At 44.7% G+C, this 22,669-nt stretch overlaps 1 protein-coding gene across 1 annotated transcript in view; it reads right to left on the bottom strand.

Moving 5' to 3' along the window:
* Positions 1–3,096: 3,096 nt before the first annotated feature.
* The window catches only part of LOC147732861 (transient receptor potential cation channel subfamily V member 6-like), a 253,063-nt gene continuing 233,490 nt past the window's right edge, over positions 3,097–22,669 (bottom strand). Inside the window, exons 14-15 of the mRNA XM_086957403.1 lie at positions 12,749–12,855; positions 3,097–3,529 (exon numbers count right to left, since the gene is read on the bottom strand). Of these exons, the coding sequence (XP_086813529.1) occupies positions 3,235–3,529; positions 12,749–12,855 (402 nt within the window). The 3' untranslated portion in view covers positions 3,097–3,234. The remainder of the gene's footprint in view (positions 3,530–12,748; positions 12,856–22,669) is intronic.

Genomic DNA, 22,669 nt, shown 5'->3' with positions numbered 1-22,669 from the left:
CACGGACTGGATTAATGCCCAATAAGAACCTTCCTCAAGTAATGTGCAGGTGATTCATGGGTTATAGTTAGGGCCATTGGAATTATGAAGCAGGGAGGACCAAATTATGCAACAGGGTTGACTCAATCATGCAGAAAGCAAAGGCAAATAATGCGGCATAATGTGGCACATTGTGTGGGAGTACTCTTCCTTATTTTGTAATTTTTGCACAGATTAACACTGTTTGGGCACAGCTTTCACCTCATTAGTACCAGTTTAACACCCAAATACAGCAGTAAGCAACAGAAAGGGACCCAGTCAACCTTTTCAAAGGCCTTTCCACTGTACAGCAACGCGCGTGACAGCATTTTAGTAACTCTTGATCTGATTGAGCTGGAAACAATTTTTTTAATTAAAATATGCAGATTATACAGCCAATGATGGAATATGTGCTAATTGCAGTAAATCGATAATTATGCGGAAAATGCCACTGCAAAATCACATAATTCCTGTGGCCTTGGTTGCAGTTCACTGGGTTCTCTGTCTCATGTTGGTCTCGTTTTGTTATGTTGACTACGGCTGGAGTGTCAGAGGGACTAGTGAGCCTGCAGCTTCAGCCGTATTTTGGACAAGTTCTAAGAAAATGTACAAGAATTGAGAGTAGATGAAAATTACATTCCTTTTTTCCAATCCAGGGGCTTCAGGAAAAACTATTATTAAATCTTCAATCTGTGCTATAAGATTATCAAGTACTTCGTCAAGAAAAAGATGCCCCTCTTCACTGCCTTTTTAGACTTTCTCGAGCCTTAGACTTCGTCAATAGAAACTCTAGTGACGAAAATAATTTTAAACCTTAATTTGGATGAAGAAGCCATTATTAAAAATTGGGACAAGTGTCTACTCGAACTCAAATGCTCTGGTACCAGTCAACACAAGAGACAAAACGAGCGAGAATTTACAGGGGGTTTTTTCCCCGTAGATTTAAATAGCGCAAACTTGACCCGAAGGTATCAGAGCACTTTACATGGGCACCAGTTGCGTTACACAAGGACACATTAATTTTTTGTTTTGTTAGGCATGGGGAGATTACGTGATTTGCCCAGAATCACAGGATGGTGAACGTCATTGCTGAGACTCAAACCCTGTACCCCAGTTTTGTGATCGACCCCCTAGCCGTTAGGCTACATCTTCTCCCCATAGGTTGAAATAGGGATGCATACTTTCTTTCCTTACTGTTCAGTCATTACATAAACAACATGTATTCTTTTAGGTCCTTCAGGTGTGCCTCAAATCAGAGAGCTAAACATACCTCACCTTTTTTATGCCGACTTTTCAGTCTTACTAGTTCAGACAAAAAAACACCCTTAACACTCAACTGAGAACCATGGAACAGTACTGAAAATATATAAGTTGCAAATAAATCAGTCTGTCCAAATGAAGAAATATGGTAGGAGGACCAAACCAAAAGAGAGCTCAGACAAAGACCGTGTCTCTAGAAGGACTACTGATCTTGAAAACAAGTAAATTCAAATATCTAGGTGCTCTGCAGGAAACCGCATTGGGAAGAGGTCTCCAGCAAAGCAGAGGAAGTGGTCACGGGCATTCTGCGCTTTGCTATCCATTCAGGGAATCCACCCCATGCCAATCTAAATCAAAACTTCCAGTCCAAAGAGGGTAGTCATATTCTCTGAAGCTGAAGTTTGGGGTCAAAGTCCAGACACCACATCAATTGGAAGGCTTGACTCCTGCTTCTTGAAGAAAGCACTAAGGTGTCTGTAATCCACTGCCCTGTGCACCTTAGGAACTGATTTTGGATATGTATCTATACCAGAGCTGTCCTGCACAGCATCTCTATTCTACACAGTAAGGAGCAAATACAGCAAAAACAAACCAACTCGTGGACAAGGCATAGATTGAGTGCAATCTTCTTCAAAAAGCTCCAGATATACGGAAAACTAAAGTAGGAGATGGCATAGTTAGAAGCCCTGGCACTCTGGCATCCAAAACTGAGGCAAGGCCCTAACAAAAGCAATTCTAAAATAAGAGACTAGGCCTGTTTGAAATGTATGAATTAATGGTTTTTAGAATGTTTGATGGATAATTGTCCCAATAAACGTATTCTTGCTACTACTCCTAAAACACAGACTGCCCAAAAGATACACTATGGAATTCCACAGAGCACTAGAAGCACGGAAATGCATAACCTGACCAGGGATCCAGAGCAGAAGAAAGAACTCTGCCCTTTTCATGGAGATATCGATATCGGCTTACCAGAAACGACTTTTCTATGTTTTTGTGGTGATACCAACATAGACATGTTTACAAGGCGTATGCTAAAATAAATCTTGGGTTCCAGTTGATAAATTGTGTGATCTTCTGTTTAGCATTGGTGTTGTAACAAAACTCTTTCATGTTGTTTTCCCTGTGTTGACATAGATTACAATTTGTACAAGTAAAAAACCCGGGTGGTTTTGGAGACAACCAATTCTTTTATGATTTAATTGCTGGTGTGATTAGTATAATATTAGTGTAATGTATAGTATAATGATTATTATAATATATTATACATGCTAAAAAGAATATGTGTGGTGCCCTTTCAGGATCTGGAATGGTAGTTAGTCAGCCATACCGGTGAGGGTTCAGCCCCCAATACATGCAGAAATGTATGGGAGCTCATGTGAAGGGGTCTGAAGTTGCTGATGCAAAGGCACAATCGCATAAATGTGTAACAACAATGGAAAGTGGGCCAGAGTGTTTGAGATGCACCAGAGCATACACTCATCAATGTAATGGAAAGTGGTAAAGGTGGTAGTGTCTACAGCAGATGCGTACATGCTGTTGTCTGGAACAGTCGTTGGAAATGGTGCTCCTGCAGTAGATTCTTACAAGCAGAACTGAGGAACTTCCATTTTGAAGTAACCCAAAGGTGTGATAGCTGCAGCAGAGGCATCCTTCAGAAATGTGGAACATCTGTTTTACAACTGGAAGAGGCTCGGGCTCAGGCAGCACAGCAGAGGAAATTCGGAGGAAGAAAAGAAAATCCTTTCCTTTGGTCAGTGAGAAGAATTATTGTAAATGGAACCATGCAGAACCATGGAAAATCCCTGTTGGTGGTGGTAAGTACAGGCGATACCTGCAGGTCGGTTGTACATAAGCCAAAATTGACCACCATATGGGAACTGAGAGGATTAAACCGATGCGCCACATGCTGCACCTAGTGCAAGAGAACGCCACACTGAGGTGCATATGCTCAGCCTACACATGGTAAACTCTTTCTTCATCTCTAGCTGTGGGGCCGTCCACACTTATTCCTTGAAGTTGGTCTAAAGTTGCGGATCGAACAACCTTCCACCCCCAAAGAGGTTTCCTTTGACACGGTTCTTTTGGAGGGGTGGGTGGAACCGATTCTGCACCTTGGAGATGGAACATTTGTTCAGGAGTATCTTTTTCAAGAGTAACTGTTTCAGGAGAACGTTTGGCAAAGTCCTCTTCAGATTGCTCCACAATCTGGCGCATTTTCTGTTTGCTGTGATCGTTCCGGTCATCCACACTGCCAAAAAAATTGCAAAGGAGTTGTTAAATTCAGAAGCTTTTTTTAAAAAGTAGATACAGCTGCGTTACTTTTTCCACTAGGCATTTTAATTTGTTCATTTTTTGCCTTATGCCCACCTGATCATAGAGTTATCCTTTGCCTTTTTTAACAGAGTACCTTTCATTTATTATATAAATCGATGTATTATGGTCTGTAAAATAGCATTACAGATCTATCATTCACAACCAGAGGAATTAAAACACAATTTATTTCTACCACGCTCCAATTTACCGACAATCTGTACTCACAAGAATTACAAAATTCTACTACATATATGTGGTTCAGATATGTATATTTCACATAAGTAATTGGTGTTCAATAGTTGTGTAAATCACAGGAGCTACCATCCGATTTCCAAGATTCTTGTTGTTTTTTTTGTATGCCAGTAGCTCAAATAGACCCGATTCCTCTTGATACTTCACAGTATTTCATATTTGTGTTTCTGAAACTCCTTGGGACCTCATTAGAGTTATATAAAACAAATTGTATTTTTTGTTTGTTGTTCCAATATAGATTCTTCATTGGCATGTGCTTCATTGATCATCTTTCACACCTGATGTTTGCATTCAGTTCCACTACTTTCACAGTTAAGCCCCATTTTTCCCCATCTTCATTACTTTTTGCGCCCGAAGCTCACGTGTTGCCGACTGGGTAGAATCAGAAATCATCAACGTTCTACATGGGCCATTTGTTGGCCATGAGGTTTATTTGAGTCGTAGAGGGCAACAACCTCAGTGAATGTTTTTTGGCATAGATTTTGGAATCTGAACCTATTAAAAAATGATTAATCAAGACGCCTGATTATAGTTTGTCTGAGTCAACGACAACTTTTTGTTTTACCTTGGGACTCTTTTTCTTCTCTGGTTTCTGCCTGGACATTCACTTTAAAAAATATGATTTGAGATGTGCATGCTCACTTTTGTGTTCTGTGCCTGCCCCACACTAAATCTCATCCAACAGTCAGGTTCTGACTCCCTCCTTGCAAGCCTTCCCTCTCCTGGTTCTTCTCTTCACCACTGGCTGAAGCCTGTAGCAGACATCAGACTATTTTCTGTTTGGATAGCACCTTCAAGTTCAAACTTTTTCAAGAAGTCTATCTTCAGTCTTGTTTCAGATCTCAGTTTTGATTTCCAATGTGAAAAGACTGACCTGATGCTATTTTAAACACTGAAATTTATTTTAATGTGAAGTGGACATTTTAGCCTGCTGTGCATTACTGTGACTACTACTGTATTTGCGCTCCTTAGCTCTCGCCTTACCTGAAGGTCTCGCCTGAACTCAGTGACCTGTCCCACCGCCCTGGTCCGACGCTGTAACTAGTACCGTTGCGCGGAGGGCGTGGTGGGTAGAGTCAGGCACTTCTGGTTTGGTGGGTCAGCGTTCCAGCTGCAGGGGGAGAATTGGCCATAAATATCGCTTGGTCCTGCGGCGGCGCTGCAAGCAGAGGGGGTCTGTGGCAGCTTCCTCCCGCGCTCGTTTGGTGGCTAAGGTGATTTCATTCACGCGCTCACTGACCTGATGCTATTTTAAACACTGAAACTTATTTTAATGTGAAGGGGACATTTTAGCCTGCTGTGCATTACTGTGACTACTACTGTAGTTGCGCTCCTTAGCGCTCGCCTTACCTGAAGGTCTCGCCTGAACTCAGTGACCTGTCCCACCCGCCCTGGTCCGACGCGGTAACTAGTAGCGTTGCGCGGAGGGCGTGGTGGGTAGAGTCAGGCACATCCGGTTTGGTGGGTCAGCGTTGTAGCTGCAGGGGGAGAATCGGCCATAAATTTCACATGCCCCAGCGACTGCGCAGCGGGCGCGCCGAAGGCATGGCAAAGGCAAGCCCGTATGCGCCCGTCCGTGGCCGGATGGGGCCTGGGGCCAGGACCCCTGGTGGAACTCAGGTAGACTTAAGCTACTCTCGTCAGGAGTTACTCGATCTGCGCACGAGTATTGAGTCCACATGTAGGCATGGTGTGGACCTCTATGAAGATGGCCTCAGGAATACGTGCAGATATTGTGGTTACTCATTTAGCCACTGGAAGCTTCTTAAAGGATTCAATAGGGAGCTCAGATGCACACTAATCAACTGTAGGTCCCTTAGGAAGCACAGTATGGAAGTACGCGACTTACTTGAGGACAGCAAGTTGGATATCCTTTTTATCACAGAAACTTGGCTAGATGAAGATTCGGCCCCTGAAGTGCTGGAAGCTCTCCCTCCGGACTATGGAATACGCAGGTTAGATAGACCCTGCGGGGGGGGGGAGGGATTGTGGTTATTCATAAGGGCGATATTAAGTGCACCATGGAGTCAACTTCTGTATCTGATAGCGAAGCGGGTACTTTTTCTATAATTGTTTCTAACAATTGTATAATTAAAGGCCTACTGGTGTATAGACCCCCCGGAAGTAGCAGCCAGTTTGCTGCTAGTCTTATACAAAATATATTGTCCCCAGCTATGCGTTATGAGAAATTCCTTCTGTTGGGAGATATCAATTTGCATTTCGATGATGCCTCGAATATCTCGGCCCAAGAGGTTCGTAATGATTTGCTAACTCTGCAACTAGCATTAAAATCCGATTTACCCACACATCGGCTTGGACATATATTAGACCCCATTTTTTGTAATTGGGACACTCTTAAAATTCATTCTCCTGAACCAATGGTCTGGACTGACCATTATCTGGTGCCATTTAAAATCAGCTGCTCCATGGGAAATAACCCAGGGAAAGGGGGCGGCACTTCTAAAAAGCAGAGGAAATGGGCTAGGTTCTCCCCGGGAGATTTTAGGGCCAGTTTGGTGCAGGGGGGCCACCGGAAGGACTTGGCTCAGCCATTGATGGGGCCTGTGAAGCACTGGACCTTCGCATTCAGCTTGCCCTTGATAAAACTGCCCCTTGGTCTAACAAGGGACCCACGCGGTGAACTAAATCCGCAGCGTGGTTTAATGACGATTTAAAAATGGCTAAGACAGCTTGCAAGCGTCATGAAAGAACCTGGAGACAGGGGTACTTGCCAGACCATGTGAGGGCGTACAAATTGAGTCCTAGTGGGTATCATGCCTTGATAAGGAAAACTCACTCAGCTTATTACACTGATCGGATTGACAAGACTAATTGCTCTGCTAAGGAACATTTTGTAGTTTACAAAGAGCTATCCTCACTGGCCTCTATTGAAGAATGAGTGGTGGCCTCTGTGCAATCCTGCAATCAGATAGCTGATTTTTTCCACAATAAGGTGCAGGATATTTACTCTACTTTTCCCATTGCGGCTAGGGCTTGTTCTGGTGGCGAAGAGCCGTTGGGGGAAGGACCTCTGGAAATAGACAGTCTGTGTGCTTTTATGGCCTCGGACGAGGACCAACTGATCAAAGTGGCTGGAGGTGTAAAATCTGGCTCTCCTAGAGATCCGGCCCCAGCCAAAATTTTAAGAGGTAACATGGAGACGCTAGCGCCGTACATCAGGCATCTTCTTACACTGTCTTTTGATTCTGGTAGGGTACCGACAGTTTGGAAACAAGCTGTGGTACTTCCACTTAAGAAGAAACCTCAGATTAGCATAACCCATTTGAGCAACTTACAGCCTATTTCACCCCTTCCCTATTTTGCTAAAATAGCGGAAAAATTGGTTAATCAACAACTCTCGGCTCATATTGAAACTCACCGACTTTTACATCCTACTCAGGCAGGTTTCCGTGCCCTCCATTCTACGGAGTCGGCGTTACTCTTCTCTACGGAGATGTTGCAGAAACATGTGGATGAGGGTCAGACAGCGGCACTGATTCTTCTTTATTTCAGTGCTGCGTTCGACACTGTGGCACACCACACTCTGCTACAGTGTCTGAGGAAGGGCGGAGTCAATGGGAAGGCGTGGCAATGGCTGGAATCCTTCCTCCATGAACGTAGTTTTTGTGTTGAGCAGGGGCCTTACAGGTCAAAGGCTATTGCCCTGAATCAGGGAGTACCGCAGGGTTCTAGTCTGAGCCCCACCCTATTCAACCTTTATGTTGCTCCGGTGCCACTGATCACGGAGAAACATGGGGTGGATGTGGTGACCTACGCTGATGACACGCAGCTGGTTGTGGCTCTGTTACAGCCAGCTGAGCATGCAGCCAGCCAGTTTGCGTCTTGTCTTCAGGACCTGGCCGGCTGGATGTCGAATAACTGTCTCAGATTAAATGGGGACAAGACGGAGGTGCTAATCGTAGGCAAGTCTCCGTCTGTTTGGACATCTGCATGGTGGCCTCAGACCTTGGGCCTTTTACCTGTACCTAAAGATCAGGTTAAGAACCTCGGCATTTGGATTGACTCGAAATTATCTTTCGAGTATCATACTAGACGTGTGGCCGGAACTTGCTTTGGCATTCTCCTCAGTCTAAGGAAGACGCTCGATTTGCTCTCGTTATCAGCTAGGAGGGCCCTGGTCCATGCCCTGGTTACTTCCAGGCTGGACTACGAGAATGCCCTATACATGGGAGCCAATGCGAGATGTCTCCAGCGACTGCAAAATATTCAAAATGCTGCCGCACACCTGGTATTGATGCTGCCTAGAAGATCTCCTTCCAAAAAGGCCTTGGAGACGCTGCACTGGCTGCCGATCAGGGAGCGCATCCAGTTTAAAGCCCTCTGTATTAGTCATCGGATCGCTCATGGGAATGGTCCAAGCTTCCTGCGGAACTTGCTCACTTCGTACAAGCCCACTCGGCTTCAGCGGTCTCAGGGTGCTGGCCTAATGTGCATCCCGAAGACCAGTAGGGCCAGGATGGGTGGCAGATCTTTCTGCCTTCTGGCGGCCCGTAGATGGAATACTCTCCCTCCCAGACTCCGTACGGAGCCCACTGAGGCTGTCTCTCGCAGGGAACTGAAAACATACTTGTTCCCAAGGTGTTAGATGCATTAGGTTTGGGAGCTGTATTGGGGGGTTGCTGAGGCCACTGAATAGCGCGGGGACACACTGGTTAGTGTAACCAGGCGCTGTATAAACTCAGAATTAATATTATTATTTTATAAAGGTGTTTGATAGAGCAGGGATCCGCAGCTCTCTGGGAAATCCGGCTGAATGGCAGCTGTTTGCTGAGACCTCCTCCCAGGATTGTGAAATGTTATCACTTTGTGCATGCATGCCTGCCCGGTGTACTAGGACACCCTATGGACCTATCCGTTCTGTAATTGTGTGAGGCCGTTCTTATTAATAGGAAGAACTACGCTTGTGGATTTGGGGATGTGTAGATTCCCTGAGCATTGAACCCACAATACGAAACAGAATAGATTTGGAAGGTTGACTCCCATCATGCTGCCTAATGGTGCTATGAGTTACCTTTATTAGCATAAGTGCTAGACTTGGAGCTTAGTTCACATGTTTTTTCCTATGAAGATTCATGCGGAACCACATCCACTCTTGTCCTCTTGCCTAAAAATCTGGAACAGTAAGTGCAGGTTCCCATGCTCATAACCCTCCTGCTCCCCAGGATAAAGTGTTTTATCCAATGTGCTGAGGGATTTTTAGGTCTCTCCGAGACATTTAGCAAGTGGCTTTTAAAAGTGCCACCAGAGGCTTTTGCTGGCCTACAGCTTGCGTTCACAAGCTTGTGCACGTGCACAGCTGCCATCTTTGTTTTTATTGCTGTAATCAGGCTCCTCTGCTTGCACTACCCCCCTCCATTTTCCCCCTCCCTCCTGGTCAGCTACATTTGTGTCTTCTAGCTGTGAATCATGCTCCTCTGCTCGTACTCCCCCCTCCCTTCTTCCCATCCCTCTTTGTCAGTTTCATTTGTGTCTTCTATCACTGTGAATGCTCCTGCTTCCACCAGGCACGCACCATCAGTCATCAGTACACGCTTTCATCAGGCACACACACCACCAGCCGTCAGTGCACGCTTCCATCAGGCACACACACCACCAGCCGTCAGTGCACACTTCCACCAGGCACACAAACCACCAGCCGTCAGTACACGCTTCCATCAGGCACGCACACCACCAGCCGACAGTGCACGCTTCCACCAGGCACACACACCACCAGCTGTCAGTGCATGCTTCCACCAGGCACACACACCACCAGCCATTACTGCACACTTCCACCAGGCACACACACCACCAGCCATAAGTGCACGCTTCCACCAGGCACGCACCACCAGCCGTCAATGCACGCTTCCACCAGGCACACACACCACCAGTCGTCAGTGCACGCTTCCACCAGGCACACACACCACCAGTCACGCACACCACCAGCCGTCAGTGCACGCTTCCACCAGGCAGACACACCACCAGCTGTTAGTGCTGTTCTCACAGGGGAATACCAGGACGGGTTCCCTAAGCAAGCGCCAGGAAACCCACTGCGGGTAGCTGTGCGCTATATAAGCTCAAATACATACATACAAATACATACATCCACCAGGCATGCACACCACCAGCCGCCAGTGCACAATTCCACCAGGCACGCACACCACCAGCCGTCAGTGCACCCTTCCACCAGGCATGCACACGACCAGCCTTCAGTGCACGCTTCCACCAGGCACACACACCACCAGCCCTCAGTGCACGCTTCCACCAGGCACACACACCACCAGCTGTCAGTGCATGCTTCCACCAGGCACACACACCACCAGCCATTACTGCACACTTCCACCAGGCACACACACCACCAGCCATAAGTGCACGCTTCCACCAGGCACGCACCACCAGCCGTCAATGCACGCTTCCACCAGGCACACACACCACCAGTCGTCAGTGCACGCTTCCACCAGGCACACACACCACCAGTCGTTAGTGCACGCTTCCACCAGATACACACACCACCAGCCATCAGTGCACGCTTCCACCAGGCACACACACCACCAGCCATCAGTGCATGTGGAGAAGTGTGGCTCAGGGGTTAGAGGCGGCAGACCCGGAAGCTGAGATCGGCCCTGGACCAGGATTCAAGTCTTGGGCTCAAAAATTCCACGGACTCGATAATTCTCGCTCCGGTGCCTTCTCGACTCACGGGTTCACACTCTGCGACTCTGGGCAATAGCTTGCTTAATCTCCACAACGGCCCCTCGCGGCGGGATGCCTGGCTTTCACCTTGTGGATACCCTGCCGGGGTTATCTCACAGGGGAATACCAGGACGGGTTCCCTAAGCAAGCGCCAGGAAACCCACTGCGGGTAGCTGTGCGCTATATAAGCTCAAATACATACATACAAATACATACATCCACCAGGCACACACACCACCAGCCGTCAGTGCACACTTTCACCAGGCACACACACTACCAGCCATCACACACTACCAGCTGTCGGAGCACGCTTCCACCAGGCACACTCCACCAGCCATCAGTGCACGCTTTCACCAGGCACACAAACACCACCAGCCGTCGGTGCATGCTTTCAGCGGGCACACACAACACCAGCCATCAGTGCAGGGTTTCACCAGGCACACACACCACCAGTCGCCAGTGCACGCTTCCACCAGGCACACACACCACCAGCCATCAGTGCACGCTTCCACCAGGTACACACACCACCAGCTGTCAGTGCACACTTTCCCCAGCACACACACTACCAGCCGTCACACACTATCAGCCATCGGTGCACACTTCCACCAGGCACACTCCACCAGCCGTCAGTGCATGCTTTCACCAGGCACACACACACCACCAGCCATCGATGCACGCTTTTACCGGGCACACACAACACCAGCCATCAGTGCACGCTTTCACCAAGCACACACACCACCAGCCATCAGTGCACGCTTCCACCAGGTACACACACCACCAGCCATCAGTGCACGCTTTCATCAGGCACACACACCACCAGCCATCAGTGCATGCTTTCACCAGACACACACCACCAGCCGTCAGTGCACGCTTCCACCAGGTTCTTCTCAGAGTTTCTTGGTAAATATGGGTTCGATGCCCGGGAGGGAGTGGGTCTAGTTTCCTTAAACCATGCTGAGTATGCAGGTGCAGTGCATGAACTCCTGTGTGAGTGAGTCATGCTGCCTGGGGCTCACTCACTCCACACTTGTAAATTGCGCCTGCACCAGGCCTTTTCTCATTTGGAAAGTTTGGCGCATGCGCACAGCTAGGCAGCCCCCACAACTCCAGGAATTACTGCTTCCTACAACCAGAATGGAAACAACATTCAGAGCAATGAAAACAAGTTTATTTGATGCAAAGAACTGGTAACAAAAACCATGTCCAGCTATTGTAGATCTGGCAACTTAAACAAAACAGCAACAAAAAACAAACAAGCATTGGCATAGCCAATAGGTCTCGCTTTTTGGACCCTATAAGTATTTAGTTATGCAGCAGAATATCCTTGGTGCAACAACACCAATTGTTGCATGGCTGAACACTTATAAGGTCCCAAATGCGAGACCTATTGGCTATACCAATGCATGTTGTTCTTTCAAACACACACATGCATCCTGGGGAAGCCACCTCGCCAAGAGACTCATGCTTAAAAAATGTAAACAAAAGAAAAGTCTGTAACTGTAGTCACATGATGACCATATGAGCAGAAGTTTCATAGAGAAGAACAAGTGGAGACTAAGAATATGGGTAAAGATGGATTACAGAGTATATATATAATTCTATCCATGCTTTGTTGCTTTACCTGTCTCCAGGGTCCAATAAAAAGTATTAAGCTCAGGCCTTTTATGGATTGATGCTTACAGACGCCAGGCCCTGTCACAAATACCTGTTATTAGTTCAACACCCGAATGTCCTACGCTGCCATGCTGCAGAAAAACGTTACATAAAACATGAAATCTCTAATTGGATTGTTGACCACAGAAAGCGATGTCCATAAAGAGATAGACAGCCAGACCACTTAATTGAAAACAGGCGAGAATGCATGCAAAATGCAAAGTACCAAAAGGGGAAGGAAACCACCTATAGTAGCTACACAACTAAAGATTCAAAACTACTAGTCAAGATAAAGCTATGTAGTTCGATTTGACAAACAATATAGACATTGGAAGTGTGTCTTTTTTTTGTGATGATTTCAAATATGCTGGTCTCACTCCTCATCAGTGAAAAGACTTGGAAGCCAAGAGGCTGGCCATTTAATCATAGTGATCGACCCCTGAACTAACCATCAAAGTTATTTCCATATAAATCCCCCATCTATTAACTTTTCATTTCCAGTTATGCTTTGAATGCATGAAAGAGACTCGTCCATGTCTTTGTGCACCTCACTACTTACTTGATGTACCATCTATCTTCCAGTCCGTACTCCTTCCCCGAAAACCCAGACCGGTGCCAGAGGCCTTTTGGCAGTCTGTGTTCCATCATTATGGCTGCAGCAGCAATCTGAAATGAGCAGGAAAAGAACGGTTCTTTAAAGATATTGAATATGGGTTTGCCAGAAGTAGAACCAGCAAGTATTTCTTAATATTAGGCTAAGTACAGGTACATTGGTTGGAGAGAAGGAATGACCTGGTAATTGAATTTAGTTGTAAATCCTGTACCTTAATAGTTAACGGTTTAAAGAGGTCAAAGAATTATATCCAGTATTTTGGGATATGGTAGTTCTTTATCCCAAGTTATTCCGAATATCCAGAGTAATGAAGCAAGCAAAGATAATCAAGAAAATAAGCATTAGCATGTTGGAGCAGAAGGTATAGACAATTATTGGCCCTCTGCCTTTCTGTTGTCTTCATTGGAGCTCATAACATTTTAATGTTCTGATGAAATATATGCACCATCGGTGTCAACACAAGTTTAAAAGGTATTGATACTTGGATACAAAATTAACTCTGGCTAAAAACAGTCATGGTAGGAAAGAAAAGTGTAAAACACAAGTGCATACAAAAGTGAAAAATTGTCTTGTAATGAAGTGCAGGCGCAGCAAAATACAGCACTCTTTTTCATACCCCTTTCAATATGGCTATCATGCCTCAACTAGTTAGTAAGCTATTCGAGCCAAACTGCTATATGGAAGTATAAAAAAATAGTTATCAACCAACAGTAGTTATCATGGAAATGATACTCCTATCTACATTAAGAACATCTCAATATCCAATCAAAGCATTCAGCTACCAGTGGGGTCCCCTTGGTGTCTAAAAAGTTATAAAATGCATCCTAGCTCGGACAGGGGCGAGAGATTACCTAAGAAGCTTTCAGGTCTGTGCTGTCCGTGCACCTAAAACCAGCGAGGTTTTCTGTGATTTGGTGACGCATTGCGCCATGTGTGAGTTTATGCCATGTTAGGAAATGTGGTCCCCAGCAATGCTTATCAGCCATGCTGGATGTTGTGTAGTATTTTGTTGCCTAATATGTGCCCCAAGTTTTTAGAAAAAAGCTGATCTCATATTTTAAAGTGCCTTTACTAATTCAGAGTACAGGGTATCTGTGTTTTGATTAGAAGGAAATGCCCAGATGCAGGTGCTTGCCAACTGCATATATAAGAGTACATTTTGTTGTACAATATAAGTGATAGACATATACATGGAGAGGCTCTGAAATGCAGGTGCTAATTGAACTTGAGGATAGTACCTTGAGTGTGATCATTAGCCATTAGTGAAGGACCTCTTCTAGTTGAGTTCAGCATGGTCTCAAGGCATGCCTCTATATCGTATGTATATCAATGAAGTGTACAAGGTATCTGCCATAATTTATAGGTGGTTGGGAACCCCATGCCGATTGTGGACAAAATAATTAGATCTTGGCAAGCATGAGCCCTGTAGGTAATCTACTGTGTACGTGAGTTCAAGGAACCAACGATGTTGCATGGATATCTGTCATTTTTTTCATTAATCGGTTATGAAATCATTCATTCATTCATTTTAGTTTATTTGTTACGGAACTCCAACGGAGGTCCACAAAAATACACCAATACAATAAAAAAGACATACTTTATAACAAATACAAAATTCTACCTTAAATAGTCAGCATAAAAAAGAGAAAAGGGAAGAAAGAGAAAAAAAAAAGGAATTCTAATAAATAACCAGGAATGTTTTCAAAAATTGAAATATTCTATAACAAATCATTTCATTTGGAGGGGACAACACAAAAGATCGTGCCTCCTGAGCAGAACGAATATTACATTTGATAAATAAGGGTCTCAGAAACATTCGCCTTGCCCTTAGAAGTTCTGGACACACAAATAGCACACGATTGAGATCCTGTATTTGGGAACAACACAATTCACAAATTCTCTTCTCTCTAGGAGTATTTTCTCAAATGCCTGTTACTTCTCTCAGGGGCAACAAGTTAGTTCTTAAAAGCAGTATTAGCCTTCTGATTCCATGTGGGATATTCCATGAAAGATAGGGCTGGGGTCTACTCCCCGTCGCACTCACACAGATCACCCCGTTACGGGCTTTAAGATGACTTAAAGCTGTATCTCTTGCTGTACTAATTGTGCCTATTGACTTCTTTAATAATGAATTTAATACAGGCTTTGGCATGGGTAAATCACAGTCTAAATTAAGCCCAAATAAATGGTTTGCATGGGCAAATGATGTAAAGAAAGCTGATTTATCTTTTAATTTTGCAAACATTTCCAACTTCAAAGCGGCCCTTAGAGTGGCCTCATCCTCCCCAGAAAGGGAGTTCCCCCACCTCAGAACCGCTGCCAAAGAAAAAGTATAAGAGGAAACTAAATGGAATCCCAAACGAAGAACATATGGGGCAGCCAAGGAATTTAAATTACAAATTTAACGGAAAAACTGGCCTTCAGCCTTATCAAAAGAGAGCCAGTAATTCCTATCCAAAACTTCTGCGGCATTAGTTAATGTCGGGGGGATGTTAACCTTAAATACTGTCAGAACATGATTAAAATGACGTCTTCCGCAGGTCTTATAAAATCTATTTAGAGCTCCAGCCTGGGAGGCGGCCTTACCAACACACCATTTGATGTGCTCTAAGTCATGCCCGTTTTTTGAGAAAACCTTCCCAAGATACAGATACGTATTGACCAATTCAAGTTCTTCCTGCCCCAACAGCCACTTATACCTTTTCTTTATTGACAAACCTTTCTTGCCAAAGACTAAAATTTAGCTTTTAGCAATATTTATTTTCAAACAATGGTCCTCCGCATATTTAGTCAAAACATCCAGACGACGCTGCAAGCCAATAGGGGTAAATCAAAAATTGCAACGTCATCTGCATATAGTAGAGAGACAATGGACATTGTACCAATTTTAGGGGCATCCCCCTTCACTGAGTTTAATTTCTCGGGGAGATCATAAATATAAAGAGAAAACAAAAGAGGGGCCAACAGGCAACCCGGCTTGAGACCGTTATGTGTATTAATCCTACAGGAAAGCCCCTGCGAGCCACCCATCATCACTTGACACCCAGTGTCTGTGTGTAATTCTATTATGAGGCCCAGGAGATGGTATGGCATACCAAGAAGAGAGCGCTTTCTCCACAGCGTCTGACAATCCACTTTGTCAAACGCCGTGGAGTAATCAATAAAAGCTGTGTAGACTAACATGCTTTTTGAGAAAACATATTTCTCCACAATGGTCTGGACGACCGCGATGTTATCCAGCGTTCCGTGGTTCTTTCTAAAACCTGCCTGTTCTGGCGGTAAGATGTTCTGGTCTTGGGCCCACTGCTGCAAATGCTGGAGTATACTTTTTGCAAATAATTTGCCCGCAGCGTCCAGCAGCGTGATCTGTCTAAAGCTAGTAGATGACCTTTTTGAGCCCTTTTTATACAACGGAACTATAATGCTCCCCTTCCAAGATGAGGGAATACTAATCGATTGAAAGCAGTAGTTAAATAATGGCACCAGGAACGCTCCCCATGCAGCTGGGTCCTTTTTAATTAGCATAATTGGTATACCATCCGGTCCTTGTGCACTGGAGGTTCTAGCGTTCTATATATAGCCCATCACTTCAGCCCTTGACGGTGGACCATAATCAACACCGACAGCTTCCTCTATTACAGGCATCTGAAAAGGCACTGAGCTGTTAGATTTATATAGTAGTGAAATGTAGTCCACCCACTGCACACTTTCTGGAGTCAGAATGCGGAGTGCCATCTGTCTAGAATCACAATACTCTGCGATCAGGTGCCAATACTTTTTTGTAAGTTTGGCTCTCGCTGCTTCTCTCAACCCTATCCATTTTGCATCCATCTCGTCTCTCTTTACTCGTAATTTATAACGGCCTCTAACTCGCTTTAGGTGAATAATTCATGAATAATGACACCCACAGGATGTTTTCATTTAGACCATGCTGATCAATCTTTAATCTGTGTATCACACTCTGTTCCCACAATAGTAGTCTGTTGGATTTTTCTTTTTGTGACCCTTTTAGAGATGGTTTACCGATAATTGTTCAGTTCACTTTGCCTTCTGTGTGTCCAACTGAAGTGTAGGCATTTAGTCATTTTAGTGGTGTTCAGTTTGCACCATATTGTGCTTTTGTGTTCTGTAATTCTAGTCTTGATTTTTCTCATAGACATTCCAAGATATCTGATCCCACAAGTGCATGTGATCATAAAGACCACACTCTCACTTTTGCTGCTAGCGAAGGAGTGTAGTTCTCATGGTGTTTGAACCCAAATCTATTTGTGTAATATGTTTTTTTAAACAACAGGTGGTAGAGGCACTACAGGGGAAAAGGCCAACAACCTTGGGTAGGCATCATAGTGTGGTAGTGGTTGGAGGTTTTAATGATCCTGGTTTGGTATGTACCAGTAAGTCTCTCAGATTTCTACTTCGTTTAAATGTGAATAGATGTTTTTCACATTTAATATTCACTGAGTTCAAGATATTTCAGTTCATGTTTATCCTCTTTTTTAATTTGCCAAAGGTTGTTGTAAATTCAGGACTCAGACTACTTCTCTTGTTTTTTATTTATAATGTGGTTCTACCAGGGCTATTCTGTTCTTCTTTGCTCCTTTTCTTACTTGGCTGATATCCGGTGGTTCTCTGTAAAACTCTCAAGTGTACAGACAGTCATCTGATTCATGATTTTCTTGATTTTCTTTAGTCAGGCTTTAGGGTCTATCCTGTTTTTTATAAAATTGGTCATTACTGAGTTGCCTACAGCATTTGTCTTTTTATTCCTCTCTGCTTATCAATACTATGACATCTCCTTTGTCTGCCAGTTTGATGGTGATGGAAGGATTGTTTGCAGGCTGGTGAATATGTTTCTTCTCTATGTTTGACAAATTGTAAAAAGTCTGTTGTCCATGAGTTTACTGAGGGCTACATGTAGGTAATCGTGAAATACTGATTCCTTAATACCGAATTTTACTGATTCGGTATTAAGGAATCGGTATATCCGATGTACGTAAAGATTCATTAAAAATTACCGAATCGGTATTTATCGGTAAAAAATAGCGATTCGGAATGGATCGGTAAATAAAAATTACCTAAACACGAATACCGATTCGTAAATACCGAATCGGTAAATACTGAATCTGTAATTTAAAAATGTGTTAATTGTGGAATCAGACAATCCTGTGCATCCCAATTACCTCCCAAACAGGAAGTGGCCACACCCAGGCAGCTGCACTGAACGTGGAGCTGACTGTGAGGCATGGAGCAGAGCAGAGAGGAGCTAGGAGCCACACAGCCTATTTTTGCATCCAAAACCAAGCAAAATGGCAAACCAGGAGAGGGAGAAGGAGTGAGCAGAAAGAAAAAGAAAGCAGAAATTTAGCAAGAGGCAGCTGGAGGTCCTCATCGAAGATGTCACCAAGGACCATGACAAGTTGTTTGGCAAGCAGTCCCTGCATGTGCCAGAATCACAAAGAAGATAGATCTGGCTTGCTATTCAGAACAAGATCAATGCCATCGGAGTCACCCAGCGCTCCAGAGAGGATCTTAAGAAAAGATGGTATGACCTGAGGAAGACTGCAAAGGAGAGGATGGCAGAGAAGCAGAAGAAGGCCAGCAAAACTGGTGGAGGGAGGAGCACAGCACCTGCACCAACTGCCCTGGAGCTCCTGGTTGAGTCCACCCTTCAGCCGGAGAGTATGAGTGGGGTTGGCGACGCAGACAGCTCTGCCAGAGCTGCCAACAAACATAGTAAGCAACTGCAAAAATTGCGGGATTGGTTACTCGTCCATAGAAGATTTGTGATTAATTGAAATCAATTGTTGCTTGTATTTTGATGATGTTTTCACAATTTGGAACTTATTTGGATATTTCAGGCAAGTGGGTTTAGTTGGTCTGCCACACCCTTCCTATTTATTTGGAAGGTTTTTGGCATTTTCAATAAGGGAATTTAATTACGGCATAAGGATATGAAGGAGATCTCCCAGAGAAAGAGCAGGAGAAGGAGAAGCCAGCACCTACTAAGGATTCTCTAATGTGGCCTTTTTTGAACAATTCCTTCTGGGAAATAAGTATCCACAAAAATAGTGCAGTGCAATCTCTGCAAAAAAAGTTTCCTTGTTGGACCAGAAAAAAGCATTTTCATGGCACCACAGGAATTTGAAGAAACATGCAAAGGATCCCCTCACATCATCTTACCAGAGAAGAGCTGGAGGGTGATGCTCCACAAGTATTACATTCAAAGGCTGGAGTACCAGTAGCTTTGGGAGACATTGTTTCATCCCCTGTCTCAGAGATGGTTCCAGAAATAGTACCTGGGTACCAAAATATAACATACTGTTCCAAAGGCAGTAAAATAATTATAATCAGGGAGCAGTTTCCTTCAACCTAAATTAAAATGGTGGTTATACACAAGTGTACTTTGAAATATCTTTTTGTTTTTGAAAGATCCACATTTTGTTGCCCTTCATTCTTTTTTTTAAATCAATTTCTCTTAAAATCACAAAAATAAACCAAACAAGTTATAAAATAGTCTATTCCTCGTTAAAAATAGAAAGATTTCATGTTGTTTGTCATTTGTATGTCTGTTTCTATTTCATAATAGTCTGCTAAAGCAGTCTATTCTTTGAAATACAAGGTAAATCTATTGCTATAAGTGGAAATATAGCTTACACACCTGGAGCAATAAAATTGTTTTACATTTATAAAACATTTGTATTAGGTTTTCATTACATTATAATCCTTAATTTCTAATAGAGATTTATAGCCCATTGTAGCGAGCTACACCTGTCATTAAATGCCCACCCCAGTGATGTAAGCCTGAGCCAAAGATGAGGGTCTATAACAAAGGAGCAGACCTTTAATAACCAGTATTGGACCCTACAGCAGGCTAAAAGCCAATTAGAACATTCCACCCATTGAGGGCAGAATGTTCTAATATAACCAAATGCCTCCTGGAAAATGCAGGTGGTGTACAACCCCTCACACCCAACACTTTTGAGCCTTTCACAGCTTTAGCACTTTGTGTGTAGCTGTTACTAAGGGAGAGGTGTGGTGCAGCGGCCAGAGCAGCTAACTCTGGAGCGCGGGAATCACGATTCGATCGCCGGCGGCAGCTCAGCTCAGCATCATGTGACTCAGGGCAATAGCTCATTTAATCTCCCTAACGGCCCCCTGTGCCTTGAAACCTTAAGGGCTGATATGTTTACGCTTTACAAACATGGATTATTATTATTAATATCATGCTCACAACAGAGTTATGAAAGTTTGCCGCAGTCAGCACATTTGGTAGAACCGAGGGAGATGGGAACTGGCCTCTCCCTCATTCCTAGGCTTCATTGACACTGTATGCAATGAAAAGAGAGAGGGGGAAGGCTCAGTATATTGTAAGGTGGCTCCTCCTCCTCCTCCTTCTTCTCCTTCGAGGGAGGGAGCTCTCAGTGAAGTTTTCTGTACAAGGCATAGCATGTATCCTGAAGAGTCTTTACCACCTAATCGACAAGGGTAGCTCGCTGTAAAAACATTTGTACATGGCTTGGGGGTCTGTAGTTGGAACTAGCACACCAAATGGAGCGTAGGTGTCTGAAGAGTGTGGGCTATATGTAAGGTGTTCTATAGTAGGCATAGAGTTTGGATAATAGGGTCTTTCTCAGCTAATGAGCTGTAGAGAGAGTTGACTCTCTGTGAAGATCTGTACAAGGATAGAGTATGCATTGTAAAGCCTTGGTCCCCTAATAAGGCTTGAGTTTCACCTAATGGGCCATGGATCAGTTGAGGAAGTGGGCTATCCGTAGGAACTTCAATACAAGGCATAGGGTGTGCACAGTAGGGGCTTTGCCACCTAAGTAGACTTGTGTGTTTGAAGGAAGTGGCCTTTCCATAAGGACTTCTGTACAAAGTGTAGGGTATGCACTGTAGGGACTTGCCCACACTTATATTATTGATTGTGCATGAGAGATCGCATAACCACAAATTGTCTGGTACAGGGTGAAAGGTGTGTGTTGTAGTGCATTGTGCACTACAACACACTGGAGGGAGTGGGCTTCCCCTGAGGCTTTCTGTACAAGGTGCAGGGTTCACATAGGATGAAGAGGAGCCCACCCAGTCACCCTTCAAAGAGACACTTATGCAGCAATTTTTAACAATACATCATGCATGAAAAAAGTGTCCAGCAGATTTGTGACATGTAAAATATGTTACAAATATTTCTCCAGCAGGAGCACCAAATATGCTGGTGCCAGGAGTGAGAGGGCTTTGTGAAAATCTGCACAGATGGTGCTAGCTGTGTGTAGTAGGGGCTTGCCCATTTAATGTTGCTTGAGTCTGGGGTGCGTGACCTCGATGCACAGTATGTGCACTGATCACAGTCTTTGCATATTAGGGCTTGTCCACCCAGTTGAGCATGCGTCTGTGGCGGAGGGGCCTCTATGCAAAGTCTGCACACTACGCACTGACTGTTCATAGTAGGGCCTTGCCCACCTAATAGGATTTGTGTATCTGGTGGGAGTGAAGTCTACTTACAGTCTGTGCACTGGGCGCAGACTGTATGTAGTAGGGCTTGGTTGAGGCCTGGCCAACACTAGTGTGGTGGAGTTTTAATCTTTAACTCCCCTGGCCTTTTGTCATAAGCGCTCCCTGAGAAAGGGTTGAGCGCACCCTGGCCATTAGGAGCCAGGTTGAACCCGATGATGAAGCATGACACTACTAGTGTGTGTGTGAGGGTTATTATACAAAGAGGTATAGCTCCCAACAGTGGTAGAAGCATATTACCACCCCTCTGATTGAGAACTGTGTCTACACATTTAAACCTTAATTCCTTTTTGGGCAGGATATTTATTGTTTGTGGCTATTACCTGGGAGGATGTATCCCGTCCCCCTTCCCTTGTGTGGAAGTACCTTTCAACCCTTGAGGCCTGTTGGCCAGTCTTGTGTACAATAACGACTTTTGAGCCCTACTCGACCAAGGAGAGTCTGTGACTCTGACCCTCCTGGACCTCGCAACAGCCTTCGATATGGTCTCCCACCATACACTCATCACAAGGCTGCATAACATAGTCATCCAATGAGCCGCTCTCAGATGGATCACCTCTTTCCTCACCGGAAGAAACCAAAAAGTCTGCTTTCCCCCTTCACCTCCGAACCCAAGGAAATCATCTGTTGAGAACCCCAAGGATCCTCGCTCAGCCCCATTCACCTCAACACTTAAATTACACCTCTAGCTAGCATTGCCATAACCCACATACTCAACATCATAACCTACGCTGACGACACACAACTCATCACCTCTCTCTCCGAAGACACCACCAGATCAGCTTCCACAACTTCATGAGAGATGTTCACCAACTGGATGAAGGACAACTGGCTGAAGCTCAACACAACCAAGACTAAGATGCTAATTTTTAGAAACAAAATCTCCCCATGGGACGCATCCCGGTGGCCCTCAGAACTCGGGCCAACTCCTATCTCCACTGACCATGCTAGGAACCTGGGCATCATTCTGGACAACAAGCTAACCATGATGACTCCATTCTTCTTCATCCTCCACATGCTTCGTAAGATATTCAAATGGCTACCCCACAGCTCAAGACACACCTTCACCACAGCTCTCCTTTCAAGCCACCTGGACTCTGGCAATGCGCTTTAAGCAGGGATTGCAGCTCATCTCCTCCTCTGACTGCAAACCATACAGAACGCTGCAGCCAGACTCGTCCTGGACCTCCCTAGACAAACCCACATCTCCCCATAATTCAGGGATCTCAACTTTCTCCCTGTACAGAAAAGATGCCAGTTCAAGCTCATTGAAGGCCTTACACATCTGCGGACCCGCCTCCTTGAACCACTGCCAGAACTTCCATCAACCCACAAGACACCTCTGGTCGGTACCTC

This window comes from Lissotriton vulgaris, chromosome 2_1 (assembly GCF_964263255.1).
Source record: "Lissotriton vulgaris chromosome 2_1, aLisVul1.2, whole genome shotgun sequence".
NCBI classification, from domain to species: domain Eukaryota; kingdom Metazoa; phylum Chordata; class Amphibia; order Caudata; family Salamandridae; genus Lissotriton; species Lissotriton vulgaris.
Note: the sequence above shows the minus strand (reverse complement) of the source record. Positions and strands in the feature narration are given on the sequence as shown.